Below are 15,159 nucleotides of genomic sequence, written 5' to 3'. Positions count from 1 at the left end.
CAACCTCCTAACTCAGAGACAAGAGTGCAATCACTGAGCCGCACTCGCACCTACGAGCTAATTCAGCAGTTCCACGCTCTCAGTGGAGAAGCTGTGCTCAAAGGGAGCATGGGTGGGAATTAAGGCTACAACATTCGCATCCCAATTTTCTGGTCTGCATTCCCTATACTTAGACACCTATTCATAATCCAGGCTAGCACTTCCGTGCAGTACTGCAAGACTTAAAATTGTCTTTTGGATGAGACATTAAACCTGTCCTCCCTCTCGGGTGGATGTTAAAAGATCCCAAGGCACTTTTGGAAGAAGAGCAGCGGAGTATTCCCGGTGTTCTGACCAGCATTCATCCCTCAACCAACAGCACCAAAGCAGATTCATTTGTTAGTTATCTTATTTGCTCTTTTGTGGGACCTTGCTGTGCGTAAATCAGCTCCCGCGTTTGTCTACAAAAGACCAGGGACTCCACTTCTAAAGTATTTTGTTTGGCTGTGAAGTGCACTGGGACGTCTTGAGGATGTGAAAGGTGCTGCATAAATGGATTATTAAAAGAGCACTTTACCCCGCCGAGTCCCTTGCAGAAATGCTGCTTTATTCACCACCTCCGTACGCCGATCTTCCGTTCCTAGAGTGTCACGGATTCAGGATTTCACAGTACTGCCGGTCAAGTTGGAATGGAAGCGAACCCCTTCCAGTTCGGCGAGGATGTGAGGTGCCACTTTCAGTCACTCGCCCCAAACTGAAAGAAACGGCAGATGTCCAAGAAAATGTGAGCCAAGGCCACTCGCCCGCAATGGCGGAACGCAGTGCTTTCACAAAGCTCGGGACGTTTTACTACGTTAAAGGCGCTATATAAATGCAAATTGTTGTTGTTGTGCATGAGCCCAGGTTGAGTGATTTTGGTTGCTGGATTTCCAGAAAGGGGTGTTCACTGTAGGCGGATGATGCATAAATTGGAGAAAATGGAACCCACCATGATAACTGATTTTTTAAAAATTCATTCTCGAGGATGTGGGCGTCGCTGGCAAGGCCAGCATTTATTGTATATCCTTCGACGCCCTGATTAAGTGGTGGTGAGAGCCACCGCCTTGAACCTCGGGTAGCGGTTTGATACAACTGAGTGCCTCGCTGGGCCACTTCAGAGGGGAGTTAAGAGTCAACCACGTTGGTGTGGGACTGGAGTCACCTATAGGCCCAGACCGGGTAAGGACGGCAGGTTCCCTTCCCTAAAGGGACATCAGTGAACCCGTTGGGTTTTTATGCCAATACTGAGACCAGATTTTTATTTCCAGAATTTTTTTAAACTGAATACAAATTCTCAAACTGCCATGATGGGATTTGAACTCGTCTTCTCTGGATTATTAGTCCAGGCCACTGGATTACAAGTCCTCTAACAGAACTAGGACACGATCTTAACCCCATTCCAATTGCACTTGTACAAAATAAGGATTTAAGCTGAACTATCACTTGCACCTGATACCAAAATATCCCATCATAATAATAATAATAATCAACTTTATTGTCATTGTTAGTGCACAAGTGCAGTACAACGAAATGTAAGCTTGCGGCTCCCGAGAGTGTACATTTTGATTAGACATTTAACATACATTTGGCTTGTAACATAAACATAAACATAATAAAGTGCATTGGCAGATGTGCAGGCTTAGAGTTTATTTGCAGAGTTCAGTAGGATGACAGCCCTGGGAAAGAAGCTGTTCCTAAATCTGGTCGTTTGGGTGCGAATGCATCTGTAGCGTCTCCCAGATGGCAGGGGGGCAAACAAACTGTGGCTGGGGTGGGTAGGGTCTTTGATGATGGTCAGTGACCTCCATAAACAGCGTTTCTGGTAGATGTTCTCAATGGTCGGTAGCTGGGTGCCGGTAATGCGTTGGGCAGTTTTGACTACCCACTGCAGGGCTTTCCGGTCATAGGAGCTACAGCTGCCATACCATACTGTGATACAGTTCGTCAGGATGCTCTCTATTGTGCAGCGGTAAAAGCTAGAGAGGATCAGGGGTGACAGGTTACATCCCTTCAGCCTCCTTAGGAAATATAGGCGCTGCTGGGCCTTCTTCACCAAAGAGGAGGTATTGAGGGACCAGGAGAGGTCTTCCGTGATGTGGACTCCGAGGAACTTAAAGCTGTCCACCCTTTCCACCACAGCCCCATGGATGTGGATGGGGGTGTGTCTTCCGCCTTTAGACTTCCTGAAGTCCACAATGATTTCCTTGGTTTTCTTGATGTTAAGGGCCAGGTTGTTATCGGCGCACCACTTCACGAGGTGCTGGACCTCCTCCCTGTAGGCTGACTCATCGTTGTTGGTGATCTGGCCTACCACCGTGGTATCATCCGCAAACTTGATGATGGTGTTGGAACCATGAACAGCCACACAGTCGTGGGTGAAGAGGGAGTAGAGGAGGGGGCTCAGCACACATCCTTGTGGGGCCCCCGTGTTCAAGGTCAGGGGGGGGGGAGGGGGGAGGTGTGGTTACCTAATTTGACAGACTGGGGTCTGTTAGTTTGGAAGTCCAGGGTCCAGTTGCAAAGGGAAGTGTTCAGGCCAAGAGTGTGGAGTTTGTGGCCAGCTTGTTGGGGACGATAGTGTTGAATGCTGAGCTGTAGTCTATGAACAGCATTCTGATGTAGGTCTCTTTACCGTCTTAAGTGTTTCAATGCAGAATGTAGAGCAGTTGTGATTGCATCCTCCGTTGATCTGTTTGCACGATAGGCAAACTGGTGTTGGTCAAGAGAGGCGGGAACACTGGCTTTGATGTGAGCCAGGACCAGTCTCTCGAAACACTTCATTATGATGGGTGTGAGTGCGACAGGTCGATAGTCGTTCAGACACGTCACAGCCGCTTGTTTAGGCACAGGAATGATGGTGGCGGTCTTGAAGCATGTAGGGACTACTGCCTGGGCCAATGACAGATTGAAGATGGCGGTGAAGACATCAGCCAGCTGATCAGCACATTCCTTGAGTACCCGTCCAGGGATGCTATCAGGTCCAGCAGCCTTACGTGTGTTCACTCCACGTAGAACACCCCTTACGTCGGAGGTCGACAGAGTGAGCACCTGGTCTGGGGGTGGCAAGGCTTTGGTAGCCGGCTCCCTGTTGTCCCTGTCAAAGCGAGCGCAGAAGTTGTTAAGCTCCTCCGGACTCCAGATGAGGGTCCTCAACTCTCTGTGGGACTCTTTTTATTCGTTTATGGAATGTGGGCGTCGCTGGCAAGACCAGCATTTATTGCCCATCCCTAATTACCCCTTGAGAAGGTGGGTGATGAGCCACCTTCTTGAACCACTGCAGTCCGTGTGGTGAAGGTGCTCCCACAGTGCTGTTAGGGAGGGAGTTCCAGGATTTTGACCCAGCGACGATGAAGGATCGGTGATATCTTTCCAAGTCAGGATGGTGTGTGACTTGGAGGGGAACTTGGAGGTGGTGGTGTTCCCATGCGCCTGCTGCCCCTGTCCTAGGTGGTAGAGGTCGCGGGTTTGGTAGGTGCTGCCAAAGAAGCCTTGGCGAGTTGCTGCAGGGCATCTTGTAGATGGTACACACTGCAGCCACGGTGCGCCGGTGGTGGAGGGAGTGAATGTTTAAGGTGGTGGATGGGGTGCCAATCAAGCGGGCTGCTATGTCCTGGATAGTGTCGAGCTTCTTGAGTGTTGTTGGAGCTGCACTCATCCAGGCAAGTGGAGAGTATTCCGTCACACTCCTTACTTGTGCCTTGTAGATGGTAGAAAGGCTTTGGAGAGTCAGGAGGCGAGACACTCACCTCAGAATACCTAGCCTCTGACCTGCTCTTGTTGCCACAGTATTTATGTGGCTAGTCCAGTTAAGTTTCTGGTCAATGGTGACCCCCCCAGGCTGTTGCTGGTGGGGGATTCGGTGATGGTAATGCCGTTGAATGTCAAGGGGCGGTGGTTAGACTCACACTTGTTGGAGATAGTCATTACCTGGATCTTGCTGTGTGCAAAATGCTCAATTGTTGAAGATAGTCATTGCCTGGCACTTGTGTGGCGCGAATGTTACCTGCCACTTACCAGCCCAAGTCTGAACATCATCCAGGTCTTGCTGCATGCGGGCATGGACTGCTTCATTATCTGAGGAGTTGTGAATGGCAATGAACACTGTGCAGTCATCGGCGAACATCCCCATTTCTGACCTGATGTTGAAGGGAAGGTCATTTAATGAAGCAGCTGAAGATGGTTGTGCCTAGGATACTGCCCCGAGGAACTCCTGCAGCGATGTCCTGGGGCTGTGATGATTGACCTTCAACCTCCACAACCATCTTCCCTTGTGCTAGACCTTCCACCATACATCTTTCCTTTGTCGGCCATGGCTCAGTGGGTAGCACTCTTGTCTCTGAGTCAGAAGGTTGTAGGTTTGTGTTGGAGTTGTGAGTCCCATTCCAGAGACTTGAGCACAAAATCTAGGCTGACAGTCCAATGCTGTGCTGAGGGAGCTTTGCACTGTCGGAGGTGCCGTCTTTCGGGTGAGACGTTAAACCGAGGCCCCGTCTGCCAGTAAAAGATCCCATGGCACTATTTTGAAGAAGAACAGGGAACAGTTCTCCCTGGTATCCTGGCCAATATTTATCCCTCAACCAATTTCACTAAAAAACATTATCTGGTCACTATCACATTGCTGTTTGTGGGAGTTTGCTGTGTGCAAATTGGCTGCCGTGTTTCCTACATTGCAACAGTGACTACACTTCAAAAGTACATCATTGGGTGTAAAGTGCTTTGGGACGTCCTGATGTGAAGCTGAGCCCAATTCTAAGCACTCATTTTGAAGTGTACGGAAGGTGTGTCTCTTTGTCAAAATGACCCATTTGCTAAATGCTTTTTCATTTCTTCACAGTATTCACTGGAACTGGATGAAGGGGACTATGTGATACGCCTGCAGATTCGCCACGAGATGCTGAGCGAGTTGGAGCACTTAAAGGACTTGCCGTTCCAGATCATTCGCAAGCTCCCGACCATGCTGAACCTGGACATCTACCGGACCCACGTCAACGCCATACTCCACAGGAACAAGTTTGGCTCCCTTACGCTGCCTCCAAAATATACCATTCCATTCCACATCACTTCATTGCCAGATGACAAGTAAGTGATTAGTACAAAGTGGACTTTACAGAATCAGACCAGCTGAAGGTTGGGAAAGTAGGTGTACGATGTCTTGCTGATGGTAGAGTTGTGCCCTCGTTCTGTGACTCAGTGGGTCGCACTCTTGCTTCTGAGTCAGAAGGTTGTGGGTTCAAGTCCCACTCCAGGGACTTGAGCACAGAATGCAAGCTGGCACTCCCAGTGGAGTGCTGCACTGTCAGAGGTGCCGTCTTTCGGATGAGACGCTGAACTGAGACCCTGTCTGCTCTCTCAGGTGGGCGTAAAAGATCCCACGGCCACTATTCGAAGAAGAGCAGGGGAGTTCTGGCCAATATTTATCCTTACGAAAGCATCACTTAAAAAAATAGATTATCTGGTCATTATCTCATTACCCTTTGTGGGTCTTCGCTGTGCGCAAATTGGCTGCCTCATTTCTCTACATTACTACAGTGACAGTGAAAGTATTTAATTGGCTGTGAAATGCTTTGGGACGTCCTGAGGTCGTAAAAGTTTCTATCTTGTCTGTCTTTCTTTCTTTGATTCCCCCTTAATCTTCCCTACTGTAATGAATATAGCCCTAGTTTTTCAGTTTTCTCCGAACTATATCCTCTCAACCCAGCTATCATCATAATGAATCCACGTTGCACTTTTCTGTTGTTTCCAGGTTGCATTTACAGTACAGCTGCAGCGTCAGTGAGAGCTGACTTTGCTTTGCATCAACACTGCAGTAACAGTGTGAATAAGGACTGAGTCCAGAGTCAGGGCTCAGATTGACACCAGAAGATTCCCTAGCAGAGGGAATCTCAATCCACATCTCTCAGGATTCAACTCTGGCCTTAAATCCAGATTTACACTACGCAAGTTGCTGCAAGGGAGAAATCTCTTTTAGTAAAAAAATACCTTGAGAGGGTGCAGGGGAGATTTACTAGAATGGTACAGGGATGAGGGACTTCAGTTAGGTGAAGTTACTGGAGAAGCTGGGGTTGTTCTCTTAGAGAAATTTAAGGGGAGATTTAACAGGTGTTCAAAATCATGAGGGATTTTGATAGAATAAATAAGGAGAAACTGTTTCCATTGGCGGGAGGGTCGGTAACCAGAGGACACAGTTTAAAGGTGGTTGGCAAAAGAACCAGAGGGGAGATGAGGAGAATTTTTTTAACGCAGTGAGTTGTTGTGATCTGGAATGCGCTGCCTGAAAGGGCGGTGGAAGCAGATTCAATAGTAACTTTCAAAAGAGAATTGGATAAATAGTTGGAAGGGGAAGAATTTGCAGGGCTGTGGGGAAAGAGCAGGGGGAGTGGGACTAATTGGAGAGCTCTTTCAAAGAGTCGGCACAGGCACGATGGGCCGAATGGCCGCCTCCTGTGCTGTAAGATTCGATGGAATCCGGCATGCTGACCTCTGCTCCTGATTCTCCGATGTGTGCTCCCGTTGGGCGAGTCCCCCATTCTGGGAGAAAAAAACCTGGCGGCTTCAGCGATGTAGTTGTACGTATTTTTGGAGCACGCTTAATTTTCGATCATGTTTTTTGATTATATTCCAAGTTTCAATTATAAAAAAAAACCTTACAGATTGTTAACATCGTTTGCTGTTAACTGCTGACTTCATATCCGTACGCAGTGAAGAAAAGGTTTATGTAATCGGCATGTTTAATAATTTAATAGTGCTGGCATGCCATCATACGCATGCATTAAACATGAAATGCTGCATAATTTACAGTAATAACCATTTCTCAGTGGAATTTCACTCCATATTGGTTCTATTGTTAGATTTTGTTCATTCCTCATATTTTGAAATTGCATTAATGCATACTAGAACCTTTACCTGCACATGATACAGAAAGAAAGAACTTGCATTTACTTCATCGTGCCCTCGCCACCTCTTAAAGTACTTCGCACCAGTGAATTGCTTTTGAAATGTCGTCGCTGTCATGTAGCCAGATGCAGCAGCCAATTAGTCCACAGCAAGCTGCCACGGGTAGCAAATGAGATTGAGTGATCAGTTAATCTGCTCTTGATGGTGTCGGCGAGGGATGTCTTTGGGACTGTCAAGTTTAACCAGTTTAAAAACACGCTGTGCGGAAAAAAAACCTGGAAATCGTAGAATCTTACAGCACTGAAGAAGGCCATTCGGCCCATCGTGCCTGTGCCGGCTCTTTGGTCGAGCTCTCCAATTAGTCCCACTCCCCCGCTCTTTCCCCACAGCCCTGTAATTCTGAAATAAAAAACGCTGGAAATAACACAACGGGTCCATCAGCATGTACAAAGAGAAAAGGCAGCTTAATTAGCAGGGTGTTGATAGAGTAAATAAGGAGAAACTGTTTCCATTGGCAGTAGGATCAGTAACCAGAGGACACAGTTTTAAAATAATTGCCAACCATTGTCATGGGAGATGAGGAAAATAGTTTTTTACGCAGCGAGTTGTTGTGATCTGGAATGCGCTGCCTGAAAGGGCGGTGGAAGCAGATTCAATAGTAACTTTCAAAAGGGAATTGGATAAATACTTGAAGGGGAGAAATTTGCAGGGCTGTGGGGAAAGAGCAGGAGAGTGGGACTAATTGGAGAGCTCGTTCAAAGAGCCGGCACAGGCACGATGGGTCGAATGGCCCCCTTCTGTGCTGAACTGAATACCGGTTAGAGAGCAAGATGCACTCTGGGGACTCCTGCACTAACTTGCCTGGCCCTCCTTGTCGCTCTGCCTGCAAATTTATTAAGCTGCGGGGTGACCACCTCCTGAAACGTGCTATCCATGTATCTCTCAGCCTCGCGGATGCACCGCGGGGACGCGGATGCCAGCTGCTGCCTGAGCTCTGAAAAGCGGAGCTCAAGCTCCTCCAGCTGACGACACTTCCTGCACATGTGGTTGTCCAGGACTCGGGAAACATCCTGGGCTTCCCACAAGGCACAGGATGTGATTCAGCAAAAGTGGACTGGAAACAGCTACTTGAAGGTAAACCAGTGTTGGAGCAGTGGGAGGCATTCAAGGAGGAGATAGTGAGGGTTCAGAGCAAATATGTTCCCACAAAGAAAAAATGGTGGGTCTCCCAAATCTAGAGCCCCCTGGATGTCAAGAGGCATATAGGGTAAGATGAGGTATAAAAGAGGGAAGCTTATATCAGATACCGAGAGCTAAATACTGCAAAAAGCCTAGAGGAGTTTGGAAAGTGCAGGGGTGAAATTGAAAAGGAAATTCGGCAAGCAAAGAGAGGAGGGCATGATAAAATATTGGCAAGTAACATCAAGGGAAAGTGTCAAGTTGGATCCAAAAGTGGCTCATTGGCAGGAAGCAAAAGGTAATGGTCAACGGTGTTTTTGTGACCGGAAGGCTGTTTCCAGTGGGGTTCCGCAGGGCTCCGTACTAGGTCCCTTGCTTTCTGTGGTATATATCAGTGATTTAGACTTCAGTGTAGGGGGCATGATTATCAAGTTTGCAGATGATACAAAAATTGGTCGTGCGGTTGATAATGAGGAAGAAAGCTGTAGACTGCAGGAAGATATCAACGGACGAGTCAGGTGGACAGAAAAGTGGCAAATGGAATTCAATCCCAAGAAGTGTGAGGTAATACATTTGGGGAGGGCTAACAAGGCAAGGGAATATACAATAAATGGTAGGATACTGAGAAGTGTAGAGGAACAGAGACACCTTGGAGTGCATGTCCACATATCCCTGAAGGTAGCAGGGCAGGTAGATAAGGCGGTTAAGAAGGGATATGGAATACTTTCCTTTATTAGCCGAAGCATAGAATATAAGAGCAGTGAGGTTATGCTTAAATTGTATAAAACACAGCTAGAGTACTGCGTGCAGTTCTGGTCACCACATTACAGGAAGGATGTGATCGCACTAGAGAGGGTACAGAGGAGATTTACCAGGATGTTGCCGGGACTGGAGAATTTTAGCTATGAGGAAAGACTGGATAGGCTGGGGTTGTTTTCTTTGGAACAGAGGAGGCTGAGGGGAGACCTAATTGAGGTGTATAAAATTATGAGGGGCCTAGATGGAGTGGATAGGAAGGACCTATTTCCCTTAGCAATAACCAGGGGGCATAGATTTAAAGTATTTGGTAGAAGGATTAGAGGGGAGTTGAGGAGAACTTTTTTCACCCAGAGGGTGGTGGGGGTCTGGAACTCACTGCCTGAAAGGATGGTAGAGGCAGAAACCCTCATCACATTTAAAAAATACTTGGATGTACACTTGAAGTGCCGTAACCTACAGGGCTACGGACCAAGAGCTGGAAAGTGGGATTAGGCTGGAGAGCTCTTTGTCGGCCGGCACGGACACGATGGGCCGAATGGCCTCCTCCTGTGCCGTAAATTTCTATGATTTAGTCTGCACCCTGTAATTGGAGCCTCTGTGATTCTTCCATTCCTCCTTTCTCCCCAACCTTTCTGAGGAGCTGGCTTGGCTTTTGGTTCATTTTTTGGGGGCACTAACGGAACCAAGGGATATGGGGATCAGGCGGGAAAGTGGAGTTGAGCTCAAAGATCAGCCATGATCTTATTGACTGGCAGAGCAGGCTCGAGGGGCCGAATGGTCTACTCCTGCTCCTATTTCTTATGTTCCTGACTCTTGTCTCTACAGAGGCTGACTGACCTGTGTATTCCCAGCGTTTTCTGTTTCCAACAGTGTCTCTGTCTGAGAATGCTGCATTAGACTGGTGGAATTAATTTGCTGTTTTCTCCCCCAGAGTTCCCAAAGGAATTGAAATTGGCTGCCAGCTTATGGGAACGCTCACGCTTTCGAAAACGGAAATGGGCAAAAAAGCTGTAAGTCTTGTTATTCATTCCAGTCGCACGGGCACTGCCCAACCTACCCTCCTTCGACCTGCTGATCGTGACTGTTCCTTAATAAGAGTTGACATCTGTTACGCATTCACACAGACTGCTGGCAGGTTTAGCTGTGTCCTGCTGCGAATGTATAAGAGCATCGGGGTAGGACATTCAGCCCCTCCAGCCTGTTCCGTCATTCTATTAGATCATTTATTCACCTTTGTTCCATATCGCTCTATACCCTTACCCAACAAAAATCTATCTCTCTCAATTTTCAATTGGCCCCCAGCATCCACAGCCTTTTGAGGGAGAGAGTTCCAGATTTCCATTACCCTTTGTGTGAAGAAATGATTCCTGATTTCACTCCTAACTGACCTAGCTCTAACTTTGTCCCTTGTTCTGGACTCCCTCACCAGAGGAAATATTCTGTCAAATCCCTTTATAATCTTAAACACCTCGGTCAGATCACCCCTCAACCTTCTAAACTCAAGCCCAGGTTATGCACCCTGTCCTCATAATTCAATCCTTTAACCCCCGCTATCATTCTGGTGAATCTGCGCTGTACCTCTTCCAAGGCCGATATATATCCTTCCTGCCCATCATCTTCCCCGCCCGATTTCCCTCTACCGGGGGAAATAATGCAGTGACAAGCCGTAACTGTGTAGACTGAGAGCTGCTGCCTGCCTTACTGTGCCAGTGCAGCTCAGGAATTCTTCAGTCGCTTCTACTCTCGACTCGGTGCAGGCTATATTGTTTTGCGTGAAGCAGTGGGAGGATTCACGGGCTGATGACAGGCTGCGACATGAACGCTCCTTCCATGGCCTGTAACCAAATTTCTCCCCGTCGAGAGGGGGAGTGGGGGGAGGGGGGGCGGTGCGGTCAGTCCAATAGGCAGTGGGGGGAGGGGAGTTTTATGGGCTCTCACAACCCATACAATGGGGGGGAGGGGGGGTCACCTACACCCACCGGGCGCGAGAATCCTGCTGGATGTCAATCTGGAATTCCGATCCAGAGCCCCGGTCTCCACTCGCTGGGACTATCTGGAGTGGGGTTCTAACCCTGCGCCTTCTGACTCCGAGGCGGGAGTGCTCCCACTGAACCAAAGGCTGGCTCCACATAGGATACAATACCACAAATCACATTGGTTCTATGCTCTCCTCAACTTGTACTTGTCAATGTCGAAAGCTGCTTGCAGTTGCATTTAGAAATAACGTTCATTGAGTTACGTAGAATGTACAGCACAGAAACAGGCCATGCGGCCCAACCAGTCCATGCCAGCGTTTATGCTCCACTCGAGCCTCCTCCCGTCTTTCCTCATCTAAATCTATCAGCATAACCCTCTATTCCCTTCTCCCTCATGTAGATTTATCTAGCTTTCCCTTAAATGTATCTGTGCTATTTGCCTCAACCACTCCCTGCGGTAGCGAGTTCCACATTCTCACCACTCTCTGGGTAAAGACGTTTCTTCTGAATTCCCTATTGGATTTTGTGGTGACTATCTCATATTGATGGCCTCTAGTTTTGCCACAGCCAATTAAAGAGTGTCATTGCCATTGATTATATATTTGGTTTATCTATGGTTCCCCTCCCTTCCCCAGAGGAGGTGAGGGTGGGGTACAATTCCAAACATGATGCAGGCTTACAGAACCTGGCCAGAGGGGACATTTTTCATGTATAACCTTGTATCATATTTTCAAGTGAGTGTCAATGGACTATTTGATTGTGGAGTGTGAACTGCAGTCAACGCCCAGCCTTGTCCTCACCCAACACTCCACTCCTACACGTACACACACCGACAACTTGCATTTGTATACCGCCTTTAATGTACAAAAACGCCCCAAGGTCCTTTACAGAGGCCTGATCAAACTAAATTGGTGCCGAGCCCAAGAAAACGGCCCCCTCAGTGTCTCACAATTTGCAGTGTCAGCTGTGGCTCAGTGGGTAGCACCCTCGCCTGTGAGTCAGAAGGTTGTGGGTTCAAGTCCCACTCCAGAGACTTGAGCACATAAAGCTAGGCTGACACTCCAGAACAGTGCTGAGGGAGTGCTGCACTGTCAGCGGTGCCGTCTTTCGGCTGAGATGTTAAACCGAGGCCCCGTCTGCTCGCTCAGGTGGACAAAAAAGATCCCAAGGCCACTATTTCGAAGAAGAGCAGGGGAGTTACCCTGGTGTCCTGGCCAATATTTATCCCTCAGCCAATATCACTAAAAAACATTATCTGGCCATTATTGGCTGTTCGCAGATTGGCTGCCGCATTTCCTACATTACGATAGTGACTACACTTCAAAAAAAAGTTCTTCATTGGCTGTAAAGCACTTTGAGACGTCCCAAGTTCGTGAAAGGCGCTATAGAAATGCAAGTTTGTTCATTCTTTTGGGGCTAGCATTCTGTGGTTCTGTTCATTTTTCTGTGAATACTGCAAACCGGGCTCCTTGCTGTTAACCAGCCACTGCTGGCTGCTGTCAGTAACGCGTCCACTTTAAGACTAGACATCACCGTGCTGCTTGCGACCCGGGTAGCGGGCTGTCCTGTTGGCGGAACGGAGCGGCGAGTGGCCTTTTAAGAGGGCTGAAGTGATATTTGTGTCATAATGGAACCTCCCCAGAGCAGCTGAATCATTCGACAAACTAAACTGTGCAAATTGTTTTGTAGGCACAGATGTTGAGTTCAGATTGCATTCTGTTTGTGTTTATGATTAATTCTGGCTGGTTAGAGCTTTCATGGCTGCAGGTGATTGCTCCATTCGGAGACAGACTTCATGGTTCTGTTCACAGAGTGGATAAATCAACCGTACTGTCTGCACCTGGAAACATGCCTCAGTTTTTTGCTCATTTTTATACCTCGCTGAGGTGAAGGAATACTTTACTGAGAAACAGGAGCATTTTTCCTCTTTTTGACATGACATAACGACAACTTGTATTTATATAGCTCCTTTAGCATAGCAAAACGTCCCAAGGCGCTTCACAGGCGTGTTGTCAAACAGAAATTTGACACTGAGCCACATAAAGAGATATTGGCCCGTATTTTCTGATGCCTACGGGTGAGTACGCGCTGTGTACACACCCATAGGGACATCGGAAATGTCGGTTTCAGGAATGCCAAGCACATGTGCTGAAAACTGGCATTTCTGATCTGACAACAATTCTCTTGACAGATCGGACGCCTGCCCTGGAGAAGGGCCTCTGCGGGGGGAGAGTTCCGCTTTCTGCAGAACCTCCGCTTGTGGAAAACCCTTAGAAATCTTATGCCTGGTAAGGCCTGCTTTTACCAGCATAAGAGTATAAATAAGTAATAAAAAAAATTTCACTCATTTATTATTTAAAAATACTTTTAAGAAAGGTAAGTTTATTTTTAGCCCTGTAAAAAACTTTAATTATTTTTTCAAAAAATTTAATTTTTGTTCAAAATATTTAATTTAATTTAAACTCATTTTAAAAATGTGATTTAAAAAAAAAAAAAATTATTTAATGTTTTGATGTGTTTTTGGGGTGATCTCCGTTCATATATTTGACAGGCCTATCTGTCAAGTGTGTGAAGGGGGATTAACCTTCTATTGGCTGGCCTGGCCCACGTGATCCCAGGGACGTTTGTGAACCGCCTGCGCCCCCCCGGGATTCGTGGGCCCTGCGCATTTCGACTGTGGAGAGGCCCAGCATCGGAAGTGTTCGGACCTCGGGAGCCCTCGGGTAAGAGCGTAGACTTTTCCCAATAGGAGGCCTCCGCACGCAGGAAGCCTCCTATTGGAAATTACTGGCCATTAGGACAGGGGAAAGGTGGTTTTAAGGGACGTCTTAAAGGAGGAGAGAGGGGCGGAGTGGTTTATGGAGGGAATTCCTGCGCTTAGGGCCCAGGCAGCTGAAGGCACGGCCGCCAATGGTGGAGCACAGCGCATTCCCAGGCGTGCAGTGCAAAGGCCCGTTGTAATGTGGAACCCCAGCTATCAATGATCCGTCCTTACGCGATTGTTCTTCGTGCCGGATTACAGGCTCTGTGCATCTTGACAGGGAGCTGGGTCACTTGGCTTGCTGGGCTTCCGGGTGTCCTCTTAAAGTAGAGCAACATGCTGCATGGGACCTCAATTCCCCACCCCCCAACCTCCTGGCACCCCTTACCATCCTAAATTTCAAAGATACCCAAAGGAAACCCATATTACCACTAGACAAACCGTTTTTTATTGGTGTTGAGCAACAGTACTAATGCGTTGGTAAATAAACAAATATAGGAAAGCACCCTGATAAACAGACCCCGGCCCCTTCTGATCCCCTCGTGAGCCCCCTACCACCCTCGTTTGAAAACCTTTGATTTTAGCTGTAAGAGGGTATTAGACATTCAGTCCTTGCTGCCCCTAAACCTCGTGTCCCAGAGTTAAGCGGATGTCGAGGTGAATTTCGTGAATGTGCGCTCCCAGCGCAGAGCTCCACGTGGCGGGAGCACGCATCAGAAATTCAAGTGCGGGGGGTCGCCGGGAATCCATTCGGGCTCAGCTAACCTCTGCGCTCGAATTCTTGACGTCAAATCAAATCAACTTTTATTGTCATTGTTAGTGCACAAGTGCAGTACAACGAAATGTAGGCTTGCAGCTCCCGAGAGTGTACATTTAGATTAAGACATTTAAACATTCAACATACATTCGGCTTGTAATACATTAACATAAACATAACCATAATAAAGTGCATTGGCAGATGTGCAGGCTTTAGAGTTTATTTGTGGAGTTCAGTGGAAACTCCTCGTCGGGTGGGCTGCTTCATGTCTCCGGACAGCGGCTTGAACCCACGTCCTGACTCCGAGGCGGGAATGCGACCCACTGAGCCATGGCTGACACCTAAACATTATTAGCAGATTTGCCACAGCAAAGGTGACTGATTACCTACCAAGCCCGTGAGTAACTCTTGTGTCATTGTTTTCAGGATGTGCACACTGTGTGCTACCATCTGATATCACCTCCAAACAAGACCAAGAACGGAAGCAAAGAAAAGCCAAGCAAAGACAAAGAGAAGGACTCAAGAGAGGCGTTTGAGGAGGCTTTGAGAGACCTCAAGATACAGTGGCTGCCCAAGTATGTAACACAAATCCAGCCAATCCAAACAAATCCATTAACCACAGATTGATAGCTAAGATAACGAAGACGGGAGCTGGAACGCTAGCTCACTGCTGCAGTAATCCTCCCGCAGGACGGCGCTGGTGACTTCTGTTGCAGTTGTAGGTCTGGGGGCGGGGTAGGGGAGGCGCAGTGTTCCAAGTTCGCGTTGCTGCCGATAATCCTCGCGGAGATGCTGCCCGTGGTTTGTCGATGCGT

The 15,159-nt window shown here is 47.9% G+C and overlaps 1 protein-coding gene across 2 annotated transcripts in view; it reads left to right on the top strand.

Annotated features, from left to right (window-relative positions):
* Window positions 1-15,159, top strand: part of LOC147125370 (tripeptidyl-peptidase 2-like) — a 152,782-nt gene that overhangs the window by 110,510 nt on the left and 27,113 nt on the right. For both annotated transcript variants that reach the window (XM_086002219.1, XM_086002216.1), the window contains exons 22-24: window positions 4,853-5,097; window positions 9,782-9,860; window positions 14,771-14,919. In XM_086002219.1, coding sequence (XP_085858345.1) covers window positions 4,853-5,097; window positions 9,782-9,860; window positions 14,771-14,919 — 473 coding nt within the window. The remainder of the gene's footprint in view (window positions 1-4,852; window positions 5,098-9,781; window positions 9,861-14,770; window positions 14,920-15,159) is intronic.

The sequence above is a fragment of the Somniosus microcephalus genome, chromosome 1 (assembly GCF_052327205.1).
Source record: "Somniosus microcephalus isolate GS21.2 chromosome 1, FLI_Smic_1.0, whole genome shotgun sequence".
NCBI lineage: Eukaryota > Metazoa > Chordata > Chondrichthyes > Squaliformes > Somniosidae > Somniosus > Somniosus microcephalus.
The sequence above is the reverse complement of the archived record's forward strand: the minus strand, read 5'-3'. Positions and strand labels throughout refer to the sequence as shown.